Below are 25,069 nucleotides of genomic sequence, written 5' to 3'. Positions count from 1 at the left end.
CGAATAATGAATGAGTTAACTCACGCAAAAATAACACTCTCTTTAGCAGATTTCCATGCTTTGTTCAACACGCGCGGCACTTGCCTTGAATTGGAAAATCAGTTAGGGTGTATGTGCTATGCATATTTAAGTTATGCAACCTCTACACAGAGTCAACATAAATGACATTGTTTCTGTGACGTTTGAGGAGCGAGATCATATTTAGCAATTACAATCACAGCTGACATTAAATATTAATAAGAAAATTTAGGGATACAATGAAATGAAATGTTTCAAAACATTTCTAATCAATGTTTCCAGAGAGGAAAATAGTTGATTGGATTCGTGTTTGCTGTTGCGACGCATAGAAGACAACAATGTATACTGCAAAAGTTTTTTTTATCAATGTGTTGCATTGACAAATAACTCATAATAACTATTATTTTATATGTATAATGTCCTGCTTGAATACATCAAACAATTTTTCCATTCCACAGTCTGATTTTTTTTTGGAACAGAAAAGATGTGCCACTGTAGATAATAACTAATATTTAAAAATGGTATATTTACAAAAATTGTCAACGGGCACCAAAAGATGGCATTTTAAAATATTTACCTTATCTTTTAGCGGGTTTTTCTACCTGTCCTAATAATCAAAATGGTCTATTGACGTTTTCCCAATGTTTATTTTCTGTCCACGGGCTATACTCTGCAAAAATATCACGCAAGCGTCATCTATCTGAACTATTGGACTCCCTAGCTATGACGGTTTCATCTGCAGTTATCTACTTTCATTGTTGAAACAGCACGATATAATCTGTCAACTAATCTATAGCTGAGTGTGTAGCCACGCCACTCATATTATCAGCAATATAAATGTGATCAAGAGACTTGGAAATTTATATAGGCTGTCGCAACAGTCAAACTTTTTATTGAAGCTTTCCAAAATCCAAGCAGAATAATTTTAATTTTGACATATAAAATTAGCTTTTATTTAAAAGTTTAAATTATCGTTGCCCACATTTTCAATAATGATTACGTTACTCCTATTCTGAATAGCTTAAAAAATTTCTTGTTGATCGATTCAGTCAAATTGTTTGAAACGATTATATAGCCAGCAAGAATTTCCAAGTGTATTGATCACAAAATATAAAATTGTCATTAAAAAAGGCAAATTGTTTAAATTAATAGTGATTTTTCAAGTCTCAATAGGAAATGAATCGGCGAATGGTTGTGCATAAATGCGTATAAAATCTAACTATGAAACGATTAGATAAGAAAATGGAGCTGCCGAGAGGGCCCTGTGGGGGCCGCGTGTCATTCCTCCAGCTTGTCCCAATTGAAAGGTAATTCGCCCAGGTGCTGGAACCGCTCCTGAAAGCGGCTGTCTTTGTTCTTCAGCCGTTCGAACCTGCGGTACATGAGCTCTTTGGCAAAGTTGTACAATTCGATGTCCAGGTTGTTGGCGCGTTTGACCAGCTCGAGCTGCTGCTCGGACAGCTCGGTCATCGTGGCGCCGGACACAGTTGAGTTGTGCTGCTCGAATGGCACCGCGAACCGCAAGTTGAACGTCTCCTCGAACACGTACTGGCTGATCTTCTGGTACTCGGTCAGCCCAAAGAAGGCCATCGCCGCCAGGTTGCGCTTGGCTGAGCTGAGCAGTACCGTGTCCCGCTGCTCGTGGGACAAGTAGGTCCGGTTGTAGCAGCCGACCAGCGCAAGGTCTGCCAGCATGCGCGTCTGCCGGTTGGACGCTAAGTTGTGCGGACACGCGAGGAACTGGCTCAGGTCAACACCTTGCCATGTGTCGCCTGAGTAACAGTGCGGCAGCTCCTCCTCGGTCGCCTCGCGCCCGCCGCACCAGTGCCGCGAGTTGCGCCAAGTGGCACCGCGCTGCACGTGCCGGAACTCAGACAGGTAGCGGCTGACGGGATCGCGCAGCAGCGTCAGGTAGAAGTATCTGCGGACAGAACAGACGGTAGAAAGAAATTAGTTTGGAACTTTTAAACGATGTTTTTCCAAGCAGAAGCAATTCTTGATATTTGGGTTTTTTAAATTTAATCTATCAAGACATCTTAAATAAATACAATCATAAATCTCTCAAGATAAGGCGCAGGATCATTTTTTAATTGATGACAGTAATCACGCGGACCTTGAATAATAATTGTAAAAACGACATCCCAATTAATTTTTTCAGTGTTGATTTTAAAGGGTTGAAAATATTTAAAAAAAAAACTGCAAATTTTAAACTAAATTTAGGAATATGAAGGAATACATAATACAATGGCTTACGCTAACACAGTGTGGATTTATTACTAAGGTGGGGGACTAATTAGAAGTGAACAATTGAAAAGAAAATTTCTCTTGCAAAATAAGAGAGGGAGTTATGGGCTTGTGATTTTTTGTCAGTGTCGCGGGGAGTGGCGTGGCTTAACAGGCTTAATAAGATTTCGTCTACCTTATCGTGCTTGGCAATTAGTGCAGAAACGAACGTTTATAAAAAGCCCCTCTGAAATTAAATAGAAAAGGCTGCTTTCCAGTACAAGAACAAACGTAAGCTATTTTTCTTCAAATGTTTACATTTAGCTACCCACCCTGTATGAATCTACACAGGGCAAGTTATGAAGTGTTTATTTTTGTTAAAAATGGTTGCTTTCAGTTCTTATTGTAAATCACCTTGGATTAAAATTAATGTTTTGGTTTCTTCCATCATCATTTGTTAAGGTCTCAAGTTGTTTTAACACCAACGTGGAATTGAATTCAGGTATTACGTAAGATGACGCAGTGCAATAAAAAATAATAATGTTATCAAATGAAGACAAATAGGGCACATTCATAAATTACTCAAACTCAAAAGGTCCTATTTGTTAAGTGTCGGTTTTCTCAGAAAAAATTAGCGTGCTGAATTTCAAGAGTGACCATGAAACGCACAAAATTTATTGATGCGCGACTGGTAGGCACCACCAGCAGCGGCAGGGTGCCCGTTTTCCGTGCATGGAGTCAGCACCAAAGAAAAGAAAGAACGAATTATTAATGAAATGATAACCAAGAGGAAATTTTTTGGCCTGTTAAAAAATTCATTATTTAATTTGGAATAAATGCGGTCCACTCCAGCGCGAGGGAACTCTGTTTGCCAATACAGGGATAAAAAAATCAATTTGTAAAAATTATGTGATTAAAAATTCATCTCGGTCTTGAGCTGCGGAAATATCTATTCTCAAGTTGAATACGGAACTCCATATTTTGCATTTTATTTGTGTCCGTGTTCTTTCAATATTCAGACATTTGCTGTGTTCAATCAAATCATAAAAATGGTCATAATAAATGCGATCAGATGAATGATGAATGTTGTGGTTAGTGCGAATCACGACAATAGATAACCTCTCAAGATTAGCTCTAACCATCAGACATTGAGATAACATCTTTCTTATAACTTTCCTCTATCAAATAAATACTGTACAATTATGATCCTACATGTCACCCGGTCATTTGATATCTGAAAAATATTAAGAAAGCGCACAGACATATCTGTTGACACACAGACCATCAATTTTCTAAGGCGTTTGCATTTAACTTTCAGTCCTTGTAGATGTGAAGTCTAGTGCGCGCATGGACGAATTCATCGCTATTTTGCCCTCGGCAAGTACATTCGAGCAGGTTTTAACCGCATGAGCTACAATTAACTTTGCAAAAATTTTGGCACGGCACTTTCGTAAGGGGAACGACTTCATCTAAATTTATGACGTGGAGCTCTTGGAATAAAACTCGAGTTTGGCAAAAATTAACACCTCGACGGCCGGGACCCTTTTTGTGCGGCGGTGAATCAATTCACTGGCAAATTTATTTCGTTGCTGGCCTTGACGAAAAGACTAGATTTAGTCGCAAAATGCGCAGACGATGCGGGTGGCCAGCGTATGTTACCAAGTAAAACAGACTAAAAGATTAAACCGAGATATGAATCTGAAAGTTAATACAATGTACAGATATTCATTCCAGTTATTAGTACGCGCCCTTGAAGGGGAAAAACTTTGGTCAGTCAAATTTCTTTAATCCTGCTGTAGCCGCAAAACATTTTTTGATAAGGAAAGCATAAAGAGATGACGAAAACTCCATTTCACTCAAACCGAGAGGTTAAGTTGACACTGACAGATGCAAGGTTGGATGACTCGCGGGAAACTCTGGAGCCGCAATGAAATTTAACTCTGCGGCGTAATTAATACAAAATCTTATCCACATTCAGAAACCAACACCGTACTTGGAAATTTCATGCAGGCTAAGGATTCTTTTGTTGTGGTCGTAAAAATAAATTATTCGTGGTAAAGCTTGAAAAAGGTTATGAACATCGAGAGTACTTTAGTTTATAATGCCCAGGAAATTGTTTGGTTTAAAAGGTTTCGTTTTTGACAGATTCTTACTTTCTCATTGCAGCCCTGCTTTGGCCACGCTCAATTATTTTCATATTTTCTGTCATGTTAATGCGAGATCCGCTTTCACTTATACTCATTTTTACTCTTAAATGCAAAACGAACGATCTGGCCAGGAGGACCAGGACTTTCGAATTTTGTTAAAGTTGTGTACCTTACGGTCCTGAAAAGATATTTCAACATCGGTAGGGATAGTTGAACGATAGTTAATATCAACAAAAATCCCTGTTCATCAGAAAATATCTGCCATTTTCAATTAACTTTAACAAATCGTAGAATTGGGCTATTTTTGAGCGGACTGATAGGTTCATACACTGCAGGATGCCTGCTCTTAATGCCCCAGTTCGTTGTTCTATGTCAGTCACCCTCACTTGGTCGTAAATTTTTTTGTCATCCACGTGTATGTTCTTTAGTCCCAGTGTCTAAAAACACATTCATGCTTGTGTCGAATTGCTGCAGCTTACACAGTTTTTCTATTATATTTTTTCACATGGAAAACAGATTTTCCCATTTTTTTTAAGATGCCGCGCTATTGTAAAGAGTGCTCCATTACTTATGTCTGTCATGTATTATCCTAACACATATCTCACAAAGACTCTACCTTAGGGGATGCACTATGCAGGTTTCTCGTTTGGTTTCTCTTTAACCAACGAAAACCATATACTTGAGCTCGCTTGCTCATTTATGAATTTACAAGTATTGAGTATCGTGCATTACTAGCGTTCAAATCAATTAAATCAGTAATTTATTCCCCTATCTATTGCGAAACATAATGCTTAAATAGGATAAGGATATTACAAGGTTATTCTTATAAAAATATTTGTTTTTTAGACAAATTCGGCTTAAAAATTTATTGGTGCCTCTTGCCTTTTACTTTATTAAGCAACTAAAATGAAAACTAGTTTCGACTATAAATTTTAAAGCTACACGCGAGATTGAGATAGAAGCTAAGCTCATAGTTCAATAATTGTCAAACGTTACAAATCTTCTCTGTCAAAGACCGGTTTTTCTAACAAATCTGGTCATTAATTTTGGATGGAGCCTTGGCTGCTTTTAACACGTCGTGCGTGCGGATACAAATTTATTTTGGGCAGCTCTTTGAGATTCAGCAATGCCGCGGCGACGAGAGAAGACAGACCTCCACGTGAAGCCAGTCTCATTAAGCCCAAGTTCCGTCTTGGCAGAGCCGAACTAGCGAGATAAAAGCTGAATCAATACAGCGGAAGAGAGCCGCGCGGCGAATTCAGTGACGGCACGCTCATTATCGCTTTCGCGCCCAAGTGCACGGCCAGTCTCGGGGCCGGCTTTTCAGGCTGTCACGTTCGCCATGGCCCGATGCAATCTGACCTAATAAATAATTTACCAGCAATTTGTGTTTGGGACTGACAACAAGACGCCGCCGCCCCGCGCGCGGCACAGGCACGGGGATCGGCTGAATAATGCATTCATCACGCTGCCATTACGCCACCCCATCTAATATGAACGACGACGCGAAACGATCATGAAAAAAATATGAGCCGTCGCACGAAATAGGCAAGCCAACGGCTTTATAAAGGGTTGCGATAAACACATTTTTATCTAGCTGGCGGAAGGAGTTAATCTCTCTTTGCGCACATGACGATTAAAATTTAGCACCATGCTCTTTGTAGCTGAATTTGGTTACTATTTTTTTTTCTCTGTAGATAAGATTGCAACTCATCAAATAATAAAGGAGCTTAAACCATGGCTGATGATAAACGGAAAGTATTTGAAAATCGCTTTTAAATTCTCTGACAAGCCAATTTAGAGATAAATAACAGTTGATCACGCGACGTAGCACGTTAGAAATTGTACAAACGACACGAAAACGTGTGATAATCACTATCGGGAAGTTAAATTTAGGACAAAATTCACGCTTCAATCCTGACATAAACACATACGACAGTTGGAAAAGTCAAGAAACTTTTCATTCTTTGACATAACGCAGTGACCAATTTTCTGATCAAAAATTAATTAATAGCAAATCAAAACCAATAAAGAAGTGCATAATAATTATTGTTTTGATGTTGTAAGTCTGTCAGGTCGAAATGTCAAAATCCGAATACAGGACACGAATCAAAACCTGCAATGAATAGCATTACGAGATCTACATGATTGCTGAATTGGTACACAATGCAATTGTCCATTGACACCAAGAGTTTCATAACGTCTTCCTGCCTTATTAAATTCGGCAACCGGTTTGCTTATTCAGTGCAGCTTTAGTACCATGCCATTTATAGCGCAATTTAAACTGCGCTGGCCCTTCTCCAAGTTAGGGATTGCTGATTAAATCATCTATGATAATTTCAACCAAGGCTTCGAGTAATCAAAATTATTTTCTTGGCATAGACAAAATATGGCACCAATTTATTCAACGTTAGGAAAAAGAAGACAACCTGCCAAAGATTATTGACGGCCTTTTTACTCTGCTGCTCTTAAATGAAGCCACCACTCGGACGATCCCTCTCCAGTTTTTTACAGCGGCGTGTTTATAGCTGAATTTTGAGAGTATTTATAGTGGCATCTGCGAGAAAGATTTTAAATTGAGCATTGATGTGTTTTGTGATCGAATAGACGGCGGAGATCAGGCTTTGAAGTTGAAAATCCATTAATAAATCGGACCGATCAGTGTCAACTTTAATACCATGAAAATATTTCTCAAGATTCACTTTAACTGACGAAATCAACATTGTTCAAATTCTTCCTTCAATTCAATTCGTTTTTATTTCACAATAAGCCCAATTATTATACAAATGCTTAAAATACTTCCTGATGGAGATTTAAATTCACCTATCACAAAGAAGTATTTTATCAAAATCTAAATCAATTAAATGCTATTTTTGATGCGATTTCAAACTGGATTAATAAAATAACATACAATTTGAATGAAAATGTAGGTGATTTTTCAACCGACATAGCCTTCTACCGTTTACTTTCCAATTTCGTCATTAAAAAGGCGATGCTTGTTGGTATGAGTAACATGAGTAGAAAAAATTATGAAATTGCTCTTTAACCCAAACAAAAATCAAGATATCGAAAGTGTAGTTGTCACTAATACTGAAATGGCCAAAATGAATTTGTAAAGAGCGACGGAGGGCAGCGTCCCAGCTGAAGGCTGAACCAAGCGCCGCCAGCCAGGAGCCAACGCATTTGTTTTGTTTCCCTTCCTACCATTAACTAATACCTACTGCCCAAAGATTTGTACAAAAAATCAAAGCCAAATGCTGCGTAGATAAAAACTCTTTCGGCAGCTTGAACTTTGAACTGTTACTGATAGTGAAACATAGTTTCAAGCAAGTTGATTGTTACACACAACATTAGCAATATTTACATAGGATATTTATTAACATTGAGAACAAGCTTTCTCACCTTCTTTTGACCGCTCCGCCCTCATTCTTGTCCAACTCTGCGTCGACACAGTTGGTCAGCTCAGTCCAATCAGCGTGCAGACCACATTTCCAGCCCGTGGAGTACCGGCTGAAGAGCCAGTTTTCAGTGCTGTTCGGCCGGAAGCAGTAGCAGCGCTTCCTCTTTCTGTGGCAGGTGCACGGCCTCTTGAGGTCGAGGTCGCGCACCAGGTGCTTGCCGAAGGATGTGCCTCCGGTCTTCTGAATGTGCAGGAACACCATCACGTCGTGAGCGTTCATATCAAAAGTCTCGTTTTGCACCTCATCGTAACTGAGGCTCTGACCCTTGAGGGCGCTTTCAAGAGGCCGGCCCAGGTTGTCACCGATGGACGGCAGGTTGAGCGCTGCCCAGGTGCTCAGGTCAGCTGTTGGCCTGCTGGCCGTAGACAGCGCGCACACCTGGTCGGAGCAAAAGTAACCCAAGTAGATGATGCTGGAGACCGCCAGCAGGAAGCACGCCAAGACGATGGTCCTGTACCTGCTCTTCGACCGCAAGTCCATTTTATTTTCCAGGAGGACCGTCTCTCGAACTGCTAGGGAAGCCAATTCGCTCTCGAACACTTGCACTTCGACATTGTTCAACTGCTTCTTGGCCATTGCTCAGGGGCCGCCGCTGAGGTTGCGTCCTCGACTCTACATTCTCGCTCCAGCTCGCTTGGCGTGCGGACACAAAGAAGTCCTTCTTCCGCCAGTCTGTTTTCGGAGCGATCGGCGCCTCACTGTAAACAGTTTACAATGTGAATGCTGCATAGACGAAACCAAATCACTGTTGATTTGTGTCTCACCAGCGGCTGCTGCATCTGTTGTTCGCAAGGGCTCCTCTCCTCTCTAGCCTGCGTACAGACAGACCGGGTGTTCGACGCGTCGTTCCTTGGAACGTCGGCCCCTGCTGCTGCTGTTGTGCGATAAATTAGCGGACAGCGCAGAAGAAAAAGTGCCAGCTTCTCTTGACTGGCCTGTTGTATAAATCTTCTCTCTTCTCTGATGTTTTTTGTCTTTCTCTCCCCAGCCAGCACCAAAAGTCCTCTCCGTAATAATTTTGAAGTGGTGGTGGAAGTGGCAAGGGAACAAAGACACTCGATCTGCGCGCCATCTAGCGGACTCGCCAATAAATAACATAGTGGGCGTAACTGTAGTTTTGTAAAATTTGGTTGCCCTACAGTTTGCTGCGATTTTTTCGTATTTCTGCGTAAAATGGCTGGGAGAGCATTGAAATTTGGTTTAGCACTGAAGGAATTGCGAATCCACCTCTGCCAGAAGTCCGAGCAGAGCCGAGGAGTGAGGTAAATTCGCTAAAATATGTATCACTTTGAATGGTGGTTATATATATGTAGTTCCTATTCACTTGATGCTGTGCCATGAACATTGAACACTTTATTTTTTATCATATGATACACGATTCTGATTAAAAATATTTATGCAGCTTTATATTATAACATAAATTTGCTATGTAAATCTCTTTTCATGTATGTATGTATTATTAGAAAATCACGATTAGATAAATTTCTATGTAATATATACATACATATTGACTTTGATAGTATGATAGCTTAAATTTTATTTTAAATTTCAGAGACTTCATTGAAAAGCATTATGTTGATTTGAAGAAGTCGAACCCACGGTTCCCAATCCTCATCAGAGAATGCAGCGGAGTTCAGCCTCGAGTTTATGCTAGATACGGTACGTTAATTAAAACAACGAACGTTGTTCTTTAAGTGCTGAAATGTTAACTAATATTTTGTGGTGAATTGAGGTGGGACTGCCGACGAGTTCGGGTGCTCTTAATACCGCCGTCTGGCGCTCAACCCTTTGTACCCTTCGGACGTACAGGGTTGAGGTCTAAAGCCCGGAACTTGCACAGCCCTCAAGCTGCAGTTCTTAACCTCTTTCACAGTCATGTCCTCGCAGGTTCTCGTTTGCAAAGTATCATACAGTCGGGGGCAGAGAGCCAAATAAACACCCTTAAGTTTTCGCACTCGTGTCATAGAATAATCTCTGTATCCCTCTCCTCTCTCTTTCTAGATCAGCTTCACCGCCCTAACTTAGATTCCATTTAAACCATTCTCGGTAATCTGTCGTCATCTTTTAAATTTTAGAAAATATTAATTTAATTTTTAAAAAGGTGACCATGACCACTCAAGGTTGTTTTCATGTTAAGAAAAAAAATGAAACCAGGCTTCATCCTCGTTGTTTTCAAATTTGTCGTTTTAATTCTTAACCAGTTTCAACGTCTATTCATGAGGAAATAATTGAGGCTTGCTCCAAAGACAAAAATAAATATTAATTAAATGATATTATCTTATTACCAAAATGCCAGGTCACCCACCTGCTCTAGGGTATATTTTATAAATTTTTACAAAAAGCATCACTATTAAGAATTTAGTGTACACAACGAAAGGCCAGTTTGTGTTAGCCTGGCTGTAATGAAACAAAAATTCTTTTGATGAAAGATCATGTCATAATTTTTTGTGGCTTTATTTGGGGAAAAATGTTAACACAATTTAATTTTACTAGTAACTGGACTTTTTTTGGTAATGTCTTGTTATGTTCTAGCAATAATTGTTTTCATGCCATCTTATTTTGATTTCAGAACTTGGAAAAGAGAGCAGCGTACCTCTTACAAATTTGGCAGCAGGAGATGTTTTGCAACAGATCGAGAAGTTGGCTAAATAATTAATTGGTTGAAGTTATGTGTAAATAAATAGATGATGTTGTTATAGAATAAGTGGAAAATGGAACTTTCTCTCATCCCTATTTTACCATTACAAACGACAGTATTTTAAATTAAAATTTGTTTTGTATGAATCGTTTTCAAACCTGATGAAATTTAGTAACTTACTAAGCTTAAATAAAGACATAATAATTTCTAAAAAAATATATATTTTAGATGAATGAATTTCTGCAATAAGTATTTATCATCCTTGTCATTATGAAGTAACCAAGAACCACCATTGACGTATCAAATTAAACTCATATTTTGCACATTGTCATACATCATAATAACAAGTACAGAGTATGTAATGCATCATAAATGCAGGCAACAACACTTCAATCGAATATACAGGAACTGGTTTTATTCCACAACTTTCCAATAGTTCGCAAATATACACCATCCTGGATTGTTTATTAATAAAAATTGCTCGTGGAGTCACTTAGACTATTTATTATTTAAATTCAGCCTATAATTTCATTTAAAATAATTGGTCAATTCGTTCTATTAAAGAAATTTTTATTTATAAACCACTGGGCTTGAAGAATATTTTGAAAAAATTCCCTCGCACAATATACAAATGACGTCAGCGCCGCAACACGACGCTTGCGCGAAGCCTTCCAAGTCACGTGACCGTTTGCTTTTTTGAGCGTTTGCGAGGTGAGTTCCTCTCTGAATTTCCTTCAGTTTTGCCAGTTTCTGCGTTGTAAGTAGCCTTTATTTCTCTTGCTTTTGTTTTGGGTAGGACTTTGGGTTAATCGCCGCTCGATCCGGCGCAAAAATTTGACCATTAGAGCTAAATAAACAATGTTATCCTTGGATAGATGTCATCAAGTTATGTCTGCTTAAAGATGGAAATGGCGTCTCTCCCACATGGGCTAAAACCGGGAGCTTCTATGCGTTTTCCGCTTTCAATTTTGCGCTTTTAATTTATGTAACTGTGCTCTTTAACCATCCGCTAAGTTTTTCTCTGGTAATTACGCGTTTTGGTTGTGATTTTTCACACTGTTCGCTCATTTTTGTGATTGTTTATGCTCAACCCCGGCACAGGAAAACCAATGCTTGACCCACAAAGGACGGTTGTTTTCAAGTTATATCGACTAGTAGAGATTAAGAAATTGTTTCAAAACTTTGTAACACTCCCTTCGTGTGAAACACATTTATGTGCCCATAATGCTTTATTATTTTGTTGATTTCGTCACTTTGCATGATGGCCGAAGCCGCGTTGCTTGGGATGCACGCATTACGATTTCAAGGACACTACAACCTATGTACTGGTTAATGTCCTGAATTACAAGAAACGCTGATCGGTAAATGATTGTATCTTTTTCTGTTTCAGTACTTCTTGTAAAAAGTGTACATAATAAGAATAGAGCAAGATGAGCTCTGTTATCAGAGCCGGCCCGCGTGGCGGCAAAGGTGCTGCGAAATCATCCAGCGGCGACCTTACTCCATCAAACAAAGCTCAGAAGACAGAAACTACAAAGACAGACACACCCAAAGCTTCAGACAATGTTCCAAAGGTAATTTTCTAATGGATTTGTGCTGCCTTTTTAAGCACAAATTTCACGCTTGTTCATCGCGGGGTTAATTTTTTTTCCGCCGGAGGGGACACGTATTTATGTGTATCTCTGCATGTCGGAGCTCCTTTTTTATTTTCGCATGTTCTTGCCTGGTTCTTCTGTAGAATAGAATCAAAGTTTCGTCTTGGAAGCTAAAATATTTTCAAATACCAGGGCAAAAACAAAGGTCAAAATAACAAGGAGGCTCATGCACCATCGAGTGATCGTACCGCTCAGATCATCAAGGAGGGCAACAAGGTAAAAGAAAGGGGGCATAGGATGGACACGCCACGCCATTTTATGATTATCCCCCTGACGCAATTTGTAACACGTGCTCCATTTTAGGCCACTGCGGAACAAATGAGACTTGCACAAATTATTGACACTCGAACTGAGGATCCAGACATGAAAAACAAAATCAAGCAGGTTATGGACGCCACGCGCAAGTCGGAGGACGAAGTGTGCACCGCTTTGCATGACTGCGACAATGACCTGGACAGAGCAGTGAATATGCTGCTTGAGGGCTCTGGAACTGTAAGTTCGAAATTTGTGATCTATTCAACTTGATTAATAGAGCACGTGTATTCAGGGTGAGTGGGAAACATCTGGAAAGAAAAAGAAGACTCGCAACCAAGCAGGTGCTGTTTCATCTTCTCGCGGAGAAAAGTCTGAAGGCGCTGCCAGGGATCGTAGCGAACCTGGTGATTCAACGGTCGACCGAGAGCGTTCCCGCACCAGAGGTGGTGGTCCTCCTCGAATGCGGGGCCGTGGCTCCTCAGACAGCCGTGGATGTACGTTTCTAGTTGCATATTTAACAATATTAAAATTTAAATCTAAACATTGTTTGTTTTGTAATATTTTAAATTGCATGTTAGTTGTACTGTAGGTGTGTAATAAATTTTATTTTCTCATTTTACTTTTCAGGGCGCGGTAGAGAGAACAAAGAGAATGAGAAGAACTTGCAGGAGGAGGGCGGTGTCAAGGGTGAATCAGCCCCTAAGCGGGGTGCCGGCAGAATGGCCAACGGGCCAGGAAGATCTGGCCGAGGTGGTAGGGGTGGCGGTCGATCGGGGCCTCGTACCTTCCAAGGCAGGGGGGAGAAGGGAGGCTTTCCCAAGTCGATAGAGACGTGGGACCCCCATGGGGACAACGAGGCTGAGACTAACGCTAATGGTGCTGACTACGGCGTGGGAGAGTGGAACGACAATTTCCCTGTGACTGAAGATTGGGATAACGAGGAATACACCGGCTCCCTGGCTGATACCAAGGTATTCACACCGAGCACAGCGCCGAGGCCGTCGGCCATGGAGGCGGTCGATGCCATGGACCGTGAGATGGCCGCTGTCGTGGCCAAAGGTCTGTCTGGCGCGGCGAGCAGCCTCGACACGGCGGCCAGTATGCTTCCGCAGTCGCTGACCACCACACCGAACAAGCTTACACCAGCACAATCTCAGTACTTCTCTCAACTGACCCAGGTGGCAGCGGCAAATGAATCCCTGAAGGCCGCTGTCGGAGTCGGCGCATCATCCACCAACGGGCCCAAGGAACCGATCTCGTATGTCTCCGCTGTCAACTCTGGTGGCTACGCGGCCACTGCTGGAAACTACCAGTCGTCTAGCCCTGCGTCATATTCGGCGACAGGTATGTTCGTGTTCTTTTAATGTATTTTTTTTTTGCTTTTTATCCCTGTCCGAGGACCGGGAAGGGCGCGCATTTAATGTTCTTTAAATGCCAAGTGCAATTGATGTAAAAACCTTAAGCTACCTTACAAAACGTGACTGAATATCACTCTTTGATGAATACGAAGGCATTTGTCTGATGCATGCGAAATTGGAGTCATGCCTCATATTTCTGTCTCACAAGCAGGAGTGTAATCAAACACTAATTGCAGCATCTTACTCTGCAACAGCATACGGTGGCTCGAACGCCAGCTACAGCAGCCAAATTAAGAACTCAGCGCAGTCGCTGCCTCACCAGCAGAAACAGACGGCTCCCCAATCTCAACAAAACCTTCAGTCCAGACCAAAGGTGCAGCGTACAAGGCTTCCACCCCCTTCAAAAGTAAGGGTTTGTCTCTTGTTTGTACTCTAACACCCACTAACCCCTTGAAAAATTTAAAAAAAAATACAATCTTGATAAAACTAATCCAAGTAACAGCAATGAAGCTGGACTGTCATATATTTTGTGAACCCATGATTGCTTTGCTTGACGAACCCGTTTGTTTGATTTCTGTTAGATTCCATCCTCTGCTGTTGAGATGCCTGGCGACGCGACCACGGCTCCAGGGTTGGACGTGCAGTTCGGAGGACTCGAGTTTGGCTCAGATTCGTTTGAGCTCTCGAAGAGCACGCCAGAGTCGAATTCCAAGTACAAAACCTCATCCGACCTCAAACAGGGTTCCGGTGGTAGTGGGCCGCCGCTTGATCTTAGCAGCATGAGTTTGAACAGCAAGGGCCAACAGGCTCAAGATAACATGACTGCCTACTCGAGCTCGGCTGGAGCTCAGACTGCCAATGCCAAGGACCTGAGCCAGACCAGCTTGTCTGCCATCTCTCACAGTCAAAAGGTTAGGAAATTTTACTGTTGTTTAATTGTTGTTAAGTCTCTAAATTATTGTGTTATTCATGTAAATGATGCAAATAACCTAAGCTACCTTACAAAACTCAACTGATATACTTTGAAGAATTAGGCATTTATCTGATACATGAATAAATTATTGGTAGCCATCAGACCTAAGTAATTGTATCGAGAAAACATCTCTATTGAGTCTTTTGCCATGGACTTTCGGAATTGAAAGTATCAGTGTTTCGAAAAAGCCGGATTTTTCTACAACGAGGTGGTTTTATCCGGCTTAATCCGTTTTGTTTTTTGCTTTTTTTCGACTGCAACAAAAAAATTTAAACTAACTTGTGGATTTTTGACAAGCTGTGAAAAAATTCAAAAACCAGAATAAAGCCGGCTAAAATAGGGGGGTTAAAACCACCATTGATTAAATCGGCTGGATAAAACTCTGAACACTGAAGTATCAACAACTTTTAATGCCATACTTAGAGGGCAGCACATTCCAATAGACTACCTGAAGGGTGTTACACCCTCTGTTACGCCTGCGTGCCTCTTCTATCTCAAATCTTCGTATATTGGGTAAACTACGTGATGCCTAAAACCACGTGTCAGCTAGCAAACAAGTGTTTCTATGTCGCATTCCCTCAGCATTGCAACTTTTAAGCTTTGAATTTAAATATGCTATTTATGGGAAAAAACTAAAACAATGCATGGATCAACTGGCTATTCTTCTATTCCTTATGTGTCATTTTCGCCTAGCTTAAACTAAATTTAAGTTCATTGTTTTTTTATTCTATACTAATGAATTAAAAGAGGTTGTGAACCATCACCAAGCTTCTTGGAATAAACTTGATTTTCTTTGCTTATAACTCTGTCAGAGTGATTTTCTTCGGGCCATTTTACTCTTCTATATTTATTTAATTCTCGTCATTCTTAACAAACAGTCCGGCGTAGATTAATCTGATCCACCAATAAATATCAAGCATTCTACTCTTTTGTTAATATTCATTTAATTCAAACTTAAAGAATAAATATTATTGTAAGCGATTAAATATTAAACCCTAGCCCCAGTATCTGTTGCCAAGCACGTTCAATGCTTTTATTTTCTGGTTCATTTTTTTCTACTGATAAAGAGATGAGGCGGTCTGAAAAGCTGAGTTAAGAATGAATTGATACAGCTGATTGTTTCGTATTGTTTTGACAAATCTTGCGAACTATTTTCAGTTGGGAGGAACTGATTCCATGACATTCCCTGCGCAAGTAAGTGACCACAAGGCGCAGCAGCAGAGCGGCTCTTACCGGCCACCTGTCAGCTCAACTGGCATCGAGTCAGCCAAGCCGGACAACCTGGCTTACTCGAACAGCAACAACACGAGCTCCAACTACCAGAGCTCATACCAGAAGTCCTATCAGTCGGGGTCGAGCTACCCGTCGTCAGGGCCGGCGAGCGGCTACTCGTCTCAGGTTTCGTCCTCGCAGTACCCTAGCGGGCAGACGCAGGGCCAGTCGTACTCGAGCGGTCAATCGGGTTATGGAGGAAACCAATCGTTCCAGTCGTCGAGCGCCCCAACCACCACTTACAGCCAGACTAGCAGCACAAACACCTACCATCAGTCGACTGGTGGAAACACGTACCAGGCATACCCGTCGATAGGCCAGACCGTTTCGGCCGCCACTTCATCCACTTACAACCAGCAGTATCCGCAGAGCTACATTACCTCAGGATCTGGCACAGCGTACACCGCAGCCAACAGCACGCAGTACCCGGGCAACTACGGGAGCAACGGTCCAACCACCACCACGTCTTCTTTGCACAGCTCCAGTTCGGTCAGTGCCAGCAAAATGGGCTCCAGCATGGCGTCGTCCAAGGATGGACAGGTAGTTTTTTCTTTAGTAAATGTGTGTTGGAATTCAGTTTTTCCTTGCAGTATGATGCTCCCAGCAGCGGGACAACGTCAAGTTCTACAACGCAAGCCTCTGCTTCACAGGCCCTTGGTCTCACTTCCACTGGCCAGAGCAGCACAGCTAGCACCAAAGTTACAAGTTCAACTGCAGGTAAGAGGAAATAAATTACTATATTCCCTTGAGATTGAGAATGATGAAAAACCCCAGACTACCTTATAAAACTACTTATGATTCTATGTGATTATATTGGCATTTGGCTGAAAAGAAAATAAGTGGCCTCAATTGCTTGCGCCATTACTACATCCTAATAATGACGTGTTTGTTTAAAGGTGTTCCACCAGCGATGCTTAGCCACCAGCAGCAGTACATCATGGGGCAGGGCCAGGTGCCGTACTTCAACGTGCAGCAGCCAATCTACAGCTTTGATGATTTCCAACACCAAATGCTTTCATCTCGGGTACCAATGGTAAGCCGCAAGTGATTCAAATGTTTTAATTCAATGCTCACATTTGGTAAAGCAGCAGACGCCTGGTGGCTACTACGACATCAGCAGCCTTACTGGACGGGATAGTGGTATGACCAGTGTGGCTTATTCTGTGTCCGGCGACGGCAGGTACACCAGAACTGACAACAATTCCAGCCCAGTTCCTTCCACCCTTTCGCAACAGGTATGCCCAAAGACTTAATTTGTACTTGATCTCCTATTAAGGCTGATAAACAATATTATCCACCTAATAATTATCCATATCAGTGCCATCTAATTTCACTGTACTAAAGAAGCATAAATGTTAAAGAAAAAAATGCTTATCGCTCTCTACTAACAATAAGTATTTAAATGTGACTTTTAATGTGATTGTGAAAATTGGTATCATAATTCACATGCTCATTGCAGAACGCGACCCCGACCCACCAGCAGCCTATGCTCAATCCAACCACGCTGCCTCCTGGCTATGCTTACTTTTACGGAGCCAATGTTGTACCTGGAAGCTTCCAATACAGCGCACCCTTATATCCGGTATGTATTGTCAAATATGAGGATCTACCATTACTGACCAGCGAGGAACCGCAGTTGCCGACCCCCGCCACAAACACGCATGCTGCCACTAACAGCACGCAGTATGCAAAGCCAGCCGGCTACACGGGTTTTGGCACCAGCTATGACAGCCTGGCTGGCCAAGGTGCTGCTGACTACAGCAAGAGCAGCAGCGGCTATGTCAACGCCAGCAGTCAGGGAGGCCAGAGCGGCAAGGGTAGTGTGGTCGGTAGCGGAGGTACTACTGGCTCGGCCACTGGGTCTGCTTCAGATATTACGTCCGCCATGTACGGCAAGCCGCACCCTGCTCTCGGCAAAGTCAATGTGAGTATTCCCTTGTGGTTTTTTTTTCAGATCTTTTATTTAAAGTTATTGGTTTCATAAAATGATTGCTCGTAAATTGTTTGATCTCATTCAAAATTGTACTTGCAGTCATACGATAAGCAAAGCTACTCAGCCGCGCCGCAGCCGTTCAGCTTGCCGGCTTCCCAGACAGGCCAGATCGGAGCGGGTGCCACGCAGTACGCTCCTCTCTTCATTCCAGCGATGCCTCAGCAGATGCATCAGCAACTGCATCAGGTGAGATAGCACTCTGATACAGCACTTAGCACCTGTTTTATTTTATTTCCTGTTTGGAATCCCCATGGAATAAGCAGCTAGGCTTGGAAAAACGGCTCTGACTTATTCAGTTATTTTTCTTTCTATCTAGATGGAGTATAGGAACCAGGGCAGACGCTCGGTAAGTGTCTGACTTGATTCCCTGTTGTCCATACAGTCAGTCCTCTCGCACTAGAGAAAGACTAATATAATTCTACTTGACATTCAAGCTTCCCTAGACTTTGAGCACATAATCAGCCTTAAAAGCTTTCCTAGTTCTGTCTGCTTGGTTCGTGGGGAACTGTGCATGCCAATTCCGTTCCAAATTCTGCTTCTTGTGTAAACTTGTGCCCATGTCCAGTGACCAAACTAAAACGGCGTCTCGATTTCACAGGACTCTGGCACTGGCTCAGGACAGCGTTCGCAGACAAGTTCTCAGCAGAACAAGACTAGCAAGCAGGGATACAACACTTTCTGGACTCAGAATTAACCTAACAGACAAAATCTTCTCTTCTTTCTTATTTTGTACTTGAATGTAACGGTTGCCACTCACATACATAGAGACAAGACACACATCAAAAGCATCAAGGGTTTGCAAAGATCAATCAGTCGGTCAAGACTGATTTTTGAAACATTTTGTTCGATCTTATTTTTCACGACTGTCTAGGCAATTGTCGAGTTGCCTAAAATAAAATATTAACACAAACACAAGAGTTAATTGAAAACAATATCCATTTTTTGGGGATTGCGTGCAATCTGGAAATTGCGCTCAAAAAAGCAGCGTACGTGCAACTTTTTTTTAAGGGTTAATTTAAACGTTTGCTCGCCCTTTTAATTTGAAAAATTACGCAGTACTCCAGGAAACCTAAATTGATTGATGACATGATGTGAATAGTTTTTTTCCTGTAGTTGGTAATTATTGTGTAAACGTAACTGTATTCTAGGATTATTAAAAATCATTAAACTAAACAGCGCCGGAACATTTTTTTACGGAATGGTCATGTATTATTTTTATTTATTACTCTTAGTGGAAACATGCATTCTCACGCAAATGCGGCACTTGATCTGACAGAATTATAAAGTTTACTGTGCTGGTCGTGCTGCACCATCCTCAATCCGTTTTCTTCTACTGAATGTGTCCTGCGTGTTGGATCAACTTGAGAGGGGGTTGAGTTGTGTCTATTGAAAGAAATGTGTAGCGAAGTAAGCTGGCAATGGCCCTCACTTTTGTTGTAAAGATAAATTGCAACACACAACATAATTAAATAATTCATAATTGATAATTTTATATCTTTCATTGCTCTGCAAACCCACAAGCAAAAAAGGCTTAATTTACGGAATAGAAGATTTCGAGAGCCTTGCTCTCCCCACTCCAAAAAATTGGCGTCCAATAAGGGGCCCTGCTCCCTGCTTATTGGTGAAACCAGCTGTGAAGAAAAACAAGCCCTTGAGTACATAGACGAGTATGGAGTCCATCTCGATGAAAGCTAAAAGGTGTTGTTCGTGTTATTCTTTCTTCCACAAAACATTTTCGATGTTATTTTAAATAGATCACGATTCAGGTGAAAATGCGCAAAAAAGTCGGGGAAGTGACGGGGCCTGCCTGCTCGAGTGGCTTCGCTCCACTTTACACCCCCCAGAAGCCACCCCCAGTGACTCGGAAGACAAGGGAGCACTCAATAACCTGTCTGAAATGCAAGCGGACGTTCGCTTTGCTGCGGCACTACAGGAAGCACATGCAAGGCCACGAGAAGAACGACTGCAAGCTGTGCGACGAGCTGTTCACCTCCCAGAAGAAGCTCAAGGTGCATATGAGGGAAAAGCACAACCAGCGCCTGCTCGACTACTCGCACAAGTGCAAGTTCTGCGACAAGACCTTTACTCGTAGACAGAGCTTGTACAAGCACCTCCAGCTACATGCCAAAGAGAAGCAGGTCTGCAACTTCTGCGGCGAGTTCTGCAACTCCAAAGAGGACCTTGAGTCGCACGTAGAGCAAGCGCATGAGGAGAGCCAGATGATGTGTTGCGCACTGTGCCACCAAACCTTCTCCAGAAAACAGCAGTATAATGCACACCTACAGGTGCAACACTTATTAGTCTTAATCTTTTTCTAATGAAATTCAAATTTTAGAGTCATGAAAAGTACCAGTGCCTAACGTGCAAGCAGGGGTTCTCCGCCTGGAAAGTTTTACTCGAGCACCAGCAAAATGGCCATCAAGTCTGCACAGAAAAGCCTAAGCATAAATGTGATACCTGCAATAAAAAGTTCATCAGAGTTTCTGCCTTAGAACAGCACCGTAGAAAGCATTTAGGTAGTTCACATACATTTTTTTAATACTTCAAGTAAGCATAATATTTTACTCCTCAGTGGAAAAGAAGCAGAAATGCAAGCCTTGCAACGCTTCATTTTCGACAGGAAGTGCTTACGAAAACCACCTACAGTCGAAAAACCACAAATTGATGCTAGCTTCTGAAAACGACCCTGCGCAACTCGAATTTCAATGTGATAATTGCAAAAAATACTTTGTCAGTAAAAAAGCAGCCTCCTCGCACTTCGACAGGACGCACCACAACAGAGACTACGAATGTAATATTTGCCAGTACAGGTAAATTGCACCATACCTTGGAAAAGTGCCTCGATTGACATTTTTTCAGGACAAGGTTCAAAACCAATCTGGCGCGGCACGTCAAACTCCACTTCAATGATAGATCTTTCGTATGCGAACTGTGCGGCTCGGCATTCTACAATCTATCCGCCCTCAAGGACCACCACACCTTCCTCCACTCTGAAAACAGAGACCACGTTTGCAGCCAGTGTTCGAAATCGTTCAAGCGCCCCTCAGAGCTGACGCGCCACATGAAGAGCCACTCGGATAACCGACCCTACACCTGCAATTCTTGCGAAAATAAGTCGTTCAAGCGCAGCTCGCACCTCAAACGCCACAGGGAAAAGTGTCACAATGACCAGACTGCGGGGCGCATTGTGGACCGATACATCAAAGATGAGAGTGGGCAGTTGGTGCTGAAGCCTGTAGAGCGTAAAAAGGCGAAAAAGAAGCCAAAGCAGAAAGCGCCCCAGGAGCAGGAGGAAGCAGAACATGCAAAAATCGAGGACGACCACTTGACTCTTGCGCCAATGTTGGCCGATGCCAACAACCACTATTATATGAGTGTGTCCACCGATAGTGGGCAAGACCTGGTTTACATCTCCCATCAGCAGCTGAGCCTGCAAGAGAACGACCAGCCGATCGACCTGGAAATGCCAAAGAATTACACGTGCACAAGCGGCGACGCCTCCTTGGATTTGGCCAAGCCTCGACACCACTTCCAGGTGTCGGAAATCAGCAGTTTGTTGGATTCGGATGTTCGACTTCACGAGTCTGTCGTGGAGGAGTTTGTGCAGCGGCAACAGTCGAGGGAGTCGCCTGTGTACCTGGCCGACCTGAGCAGGTACGCCGACCCGCAAATGCTGCTGCTGCCCGACTTTGGCAGGCACCAGATAAATGACATGCTGCTCACCCGAGATGATCAAAACCTCTCAATGCCTGCCGACCTGACTGCGGAAGACCTGAGACACCTGCAGCAGAACCACTTTGCTCTATAAGCTCAATCTCGCATTGCTATCGTTTGTAAAATAAAACTACTGGATAGTTTAAAAATATGCTTTCAATTATGCAGATATATATATATATATATATATATATATATAACTTTATTAAAAATGCAATAAGAATTTACTTTTTTTTCTTTCTTTTGGCAACCATTCTCTGGCCGACGATTTCATAAAACTCGTCTTGAGTAACAACTTTTCCAGTCTCTACAAGTTCCTTGACAAGTTGAGCTTCAAACTGCCCTTGATGCCACTGCTCAAACCAAAATGAATTATTCAACGTTGTTTTTGTTAGAGCGGAAACTGGTGGCGGGCACTCATAATGATTTAATTTAACAACAGACTCGCCTTCTTTCAAGTTTTCATGAACTCTTTGGCACACGTAGCATTCAAAAACTTCGACTAGGCTCTTTGTCTCAAAATTGTTCCACAGTTTTTCGCCAACGCTCCACTTTCTTTCGGCAAGCATGTGAAGCAATAATTCACTTGAAAATCGTTCTGGGCTCTGTCTCTTATGCTCTAAAAATTGGTTGTACCTTTCTTCATCAGAGTCTAACATTAAAATAAACTCAGCTAGCTCCTTTGGAGACTTGTAATCACGGACATCTATGGTGGAGTTTTTGAATGGCAGCCAGTCCTGGGAATTATTTGAATATTAGAAAAAATCTAGAATTTAATTAAACCTTTTTACCTGGAAAGTCGGCGATCCGTAATAAATAGGCACAGACCCAATAACTAAAGGTCTCCAAAGCTTTTCGGTGATATAATCCAAGCACTCTCCATTCTCAAAGGCGATTGAAAACTTGTATTTTGACTGGAACCTCCAAAATTCATCACTATGTAAGGCACTCATAGGATCTCGAATGCTGAAAAATCAAAACTGAAGCATAATATGGGGACAATTATGCAACTTTTAATTTCAAACCTCTCGGGAAGCATTTTGTTTTGAAGGCAGGACCCATAGGAATCAACTTTCACATATTTCATCAACTCTCGAACATAGCTATCTCTGTCAGTTGAAGTATCACAATCCGACTGAATGAAAACCACAGGAGCCAGTCCCTCCTTCTTTTGGAACTGAACCTTTGACTGCCATGACTGGAGAAATTCGTGGCCTAAATGTTGAATTGTAATTCAAAAGTTCAAGCATTCAATAATTAAACAAGGGAACAAATTAAACCATGGTGAATGTAACTTTACCGACAAGGTCTTCTAAGCTTGTGAGGTGTTGCAGTGTAAGCGGAAGATCACTATGACGACTAAAGGTGGCCGAAAAGTTGAAAAGGCTCAAAGCACTCTCATGCTGCAAAAGGGCAGTGTTCCGAGGCGATTCCTCATGTAAGAGAGCCCACAATGGTCTTTTCCTCTTAGGATTACGTGGTGGTAATTCCCAAGCATTGAAGCTGCTGCCATAGAAGAGAAGAGCCTGCAGAAAAATAGTACATGATATTAAACCACAAATATCAGCTTTCCTTGAACATACCTTAGTTTGTTGATATAATTTTCTCTCGTTGGTGAAGAAGCAAGATGCCTGGAAATCGTCACCGAGGTCACAATTTTTCAACACCCCATTTTCACCAGTAAAAGGAGTCCACCATAAAATAGTAGGAATTTGGACATCTAAAAAGACCATTAATGAATCTTTCAGGCAAACAGTCAAAGATTTTCAAACATACCAAATTCAACAGCATTTATTTCAGAGCTGAAACGTCTAAAGCTAGTCAAGTTCAATATAAGCAATGCTAGCGACAGCAAAGTGACAAGTGCCAAAAAGTGCTTAATTTTGAAAGTCAAGAAAACTGAAAAGCAGCTCATTGCCAATCACTTGACAGCATATCTATCTGGAAGCACTTTCTGATAAATTTTAGACTATGACAAGAAATAGCTTTCAATCTCCATTTGATTTAGTTATTTAATTATTTTGAAATTCGACTACTTGCGCTCTCCTCCTTTGTTGTGGTAAAGTAAACCAATGAGCGACTGACTCTCTGAGCGGGAAATTTTAAATTGAACTGATCAAAAATGATTTTGTACCCTTTCTCACATATTATATCTTCATTGTATAAATAGATGGAATCGTATTATTGGCAAATATAAAGTAGTTACGATATCAAATCACTTAGTAGGTAGATTGTAGATTGTATTAATTAATTTTTTTAAATTTATCCAAACTATGGTTGAGGCGAGGATCTCACAAATCAACAGCTTTAATATTTTTCATTTTAACTACGTTGCTTTCCCTCAATTTATTGCGGATTCACAGTAAGGACAATGCATTGATTTACCGACTAGAACCTCTTCCGTTTCATCAATATGTTATTGTTCCATCTTCCCATTCTTCTAACTTTCAGCCAGTATTCCTTACTCTCTGGATCCATTTCACTAAGTTCTGGAAATTTTCCTGAAAAAATATTACATATTAAATAACAGTAATCTTTTATCATGAAACTATTAATTGGTATAAATTATGCGTTAAGAAAGTTTCGGACATAAAGTGGCTCTTTTACCTGTCCGTATAGTCCACAACCAATCTGGATATTCCGAATCTGGCTTCACCTGAATTTCCTCACCGCCCTCCTTCTGCAAATTTGATCCACAAACAAAGTCCCGCAATTTTTTGGTGTCTGTTTCAACAGAGAGGACAGTCTTTTCTGCAACCGGCCCCAACTTTCCCAACTTCTTTTTGGACGCCTTTCCAAGTCCGCCAATATTCACAGCTGCGTTAGAAGAAAAAGGTTTATAAATTATCAAGCGCGCGCATAATTATTAAATAAAATATTTATAGGAGTTTGATATTTACCTCCACCAGGCTTTGCAGCAAAATTTTTGTTTGTTGATGAAAAGTCCCTTGATATCGACTGGTTTGTCATCAGGCGTTGGCCAAAAATAATAAGCCGCCGGCACGTTGGAGCAAAATTTGAGAGTGAAATTGACATTTTCAAAAGGAGTGTCTGTCTGCCTTGAGCTCTATAGTTGCTGCGAAGCGAGCTAAATATTTGATGAATTTGACGCCTATCCGCTCGATTCAGAAATTTAATTTCATTTGGGGATGCAGATCAATGCAGATGCAGCAAAACGTAGTAGATATAATACAAATTCTATCCTTCCCAGTGCATGGGACGAAATGCAAAATTATAACAATTACATACATGTGATTGGTTACTTTACCACTGATCGATGATGGTTCTAGGGAGAAAGCGTCGACGAATCAGCTTCATGGAAGTCAGATGACGTCATCCCGTCACCCCTCAGAGCGTGCTAT

General features: G+C 41.6%; 6 protein-coding genes across 14 annotated transcripts; 3 read left to right on the top strand and 3 right to left on the bottom strand.

Moving 5' to 3' along the window:
• Positions 1 to 645: 645 nt before the first annotated feature.
• On the bottom strand, positions 646 to 8,841 carry Hs6st (heparan sulfate 6-O-sulfotransferase). Its single transcript, XM_065492188.1, has 3 exons — positions 8,614 to 8,841; positions 7,791 to 8,547; positions 646 to 1,939 (listed from the first exon to the last, which is right to left on the bottom strand). Exons 2-3 carry the CDS (start codon positions 8,423 to 8,425, stop codon positions 1,297 to 1,299), a joined length of 1,278 nt encoding a protein of 425 aa, XP_065348260.1. The 5' UTR covers positions 8,426 to 8,547; positions 8,614 to 8,841; the 3' UTR covers positions 646 to 1,296.
• Positions 8,842 to 8,949: 108 nt separating this feature from the next.
• On the top strand, positions 8,950 to 10,561 carry ND-B8 (NADH dehydrogenase (ubiquinone) B8 subunit). The gene is made up of 3 exons (XM_065492191.1): positions 8,950 to 9,111; positions 9,402 to 9,508; positions 10,419 to 10,561. The coding sequence occupies exons 1-3, from the start codon at positions 9,023 to 9,025 to the stop codon at positions 10,499 to 10,501; spliced, it is 279 nt and encodes a 92-aa protein (XP_065348263.1). The 5' UTR covers positions 8,950 to 9,022; the 3' UTR covers positions 10,502 to 10,561.
• Positions 10,562 to 11,135: 574 nt separating this feature from the next.
• lig (lingerer) lies at positions 11,136 to 19,480 on the top strand. Of its 8 annotated transcripts, none has more exons than XM_065495274.1 (17): positions 11,136 to 11,244; positions 11,878 to 12,061; positions 12,275 to 12,358; positions 12,446 to 12,634; positions 12,690 to 12,891; positions 13,025 to 13,741; positions 14,010 to 14,161; positions 14,337 to 14,666; positions 15,887 to 16,540; positions 16,591 to 16,717; positions 16,897 to 17,033; positions 17,086 to 17,235; positions 17,460 to 17,582; positions 17,637 to 17,924; positions 18,033 to 18,179; positions 18,310 to 18,339; positions 18,592 to 19,480. In XM_065495274.1, exons 2-17 carry the CDS (start codon positions 11,918 to 11,920, stop codon positions 18,685 to 18,687), a joined length of 3,570 nt encoding a protein of 1,189 aa, XP_065351346.1. In that variant the 5' UTR covers positions 11,136 to 11,244; positions 11,878 to 11,917; the 3' UTR covers positions 18,688 to 19,480. The 8 variants fall into 8 exon arrangements, with proteins under 8 accessions (XP_065351346.1, XP_065351345.1, XP_065351343.1 ...); XM_065495273.1 differs by having other exon boundaries at positions 13,992 to 14,161; positions 16,897 to 17,024; positions 17,089 to 17,235; XM_065495271.1 differs by having other exon boundaries at positions 13,992 to 14,161; positions 17,089 to 17,235.
• Positions 19,481 to 19,627: 147 nt separating this feature from the next.
• On the top strand, positions 19,628 to 21,856 carry LOC135946852 (zinc finger protein ZFP2-like). Of its 2 annotated transcripts, none has more exons than XM_065495280.1 (5): positions 19,628 to 19,691; positions 19,748 to 20,278; positions 20,329 to 20,509; positions 20,566 to 20,803; positions 20,853 to 21,856. In XM_065495280.1, exons 2-5 carry the CDS (start codon positions 19,766 to 19,768, stop codon positions 21,799 to 21,801), a joined length of 1,881 nt encoding a protein of 626 aa, XP_065351352.1. In that variant the 5' UTR covers positions 19,628 to 19,691; positions 19,748 to 19,765; the 3' UTR covers positions 21,802 to 21,856. The 2 variants fall into 2 exon arrangements, with proteins under 2 accessions (XP_065351352.1, XP_065351353.1); XM_065495281.1 differs by having other exon boundaries at positions 19,635 to 19,691; positions 19,760 to 20,278.
• Positions 21,857 to 21,901: 45 nt separating this feature from the next.
• On the bottom strand, positions 21,902 to 23,749 carry FucTB (alpha-(1,3)-fucosyltransferase 10). The gene is made up of 6 exons (XM_065495283.1): positions 23,484 to 23,749; positions 23,291 to 23,427; positions 23,008 to 23,233; positions 22,733 to 22,922; positions 22,499 to 22,673; positions 21,902 to 22,444 (listed from the first exon to the last, which is right to left on the bottom strand). Exons 1-6 carry the CDS (start codon positions 23,620 to 23,622, stop codon positions 21,932 to 21,934), a joined length of 1,380 nt encoding a protein of 459 aa, XP_065351355.1. The 5' UTR covers positions 23,623 to 23,749; the 3' UTR covers positions 21,902 to 21,931.
• A 271-nt stretch (positions 23,750 to 24,020) lies between these two features.
• mRpL54 (mitochondrial ribosomal protein L54) lies at positions 24,021 to 24,954 on the bottom strand. The gene is made up of 3 exons (XM_065495284.1): positions 24,608 to 24,954; positions 24,315 to 24,524; positions 24,021 to 24,208 (listed from the first exon to the last, which is right to left on the bottom strand). Exons 1-3 carry the CDS (start codon positions 24,741 to 24,743, stop codon positions 24,096 to 24,098), a joined length of 459 nt encoding a protein of 152 aa, XP_065351356.1. The 5' UTR covers positions 24,744 to 24,954; the 3' UTR covers positions 24,021 to 24,095.
• Between the last annotated feature and the right edge of the window lie 115 nt (positions 24,955 to 25,069).

Source organism: Cloeon dipterum, chromosome X (genome assembly GCF_949628265.1).
Source record: "Cloeon dipterum chromosome X, ieCloDipt1.1, whole genome shotgun sequence".
Taxonomy (NCBI): Eukaryota; Metazoa; Arthropoda; class Insecta; order Ephemeroptera; family Baetidae; genus Cloeon; species Cloeon dipterum.
Note: the sequence above shows the minus strand (reverse complement) of the source record. Positions and strands in the feature narration are given on the sequence as shown.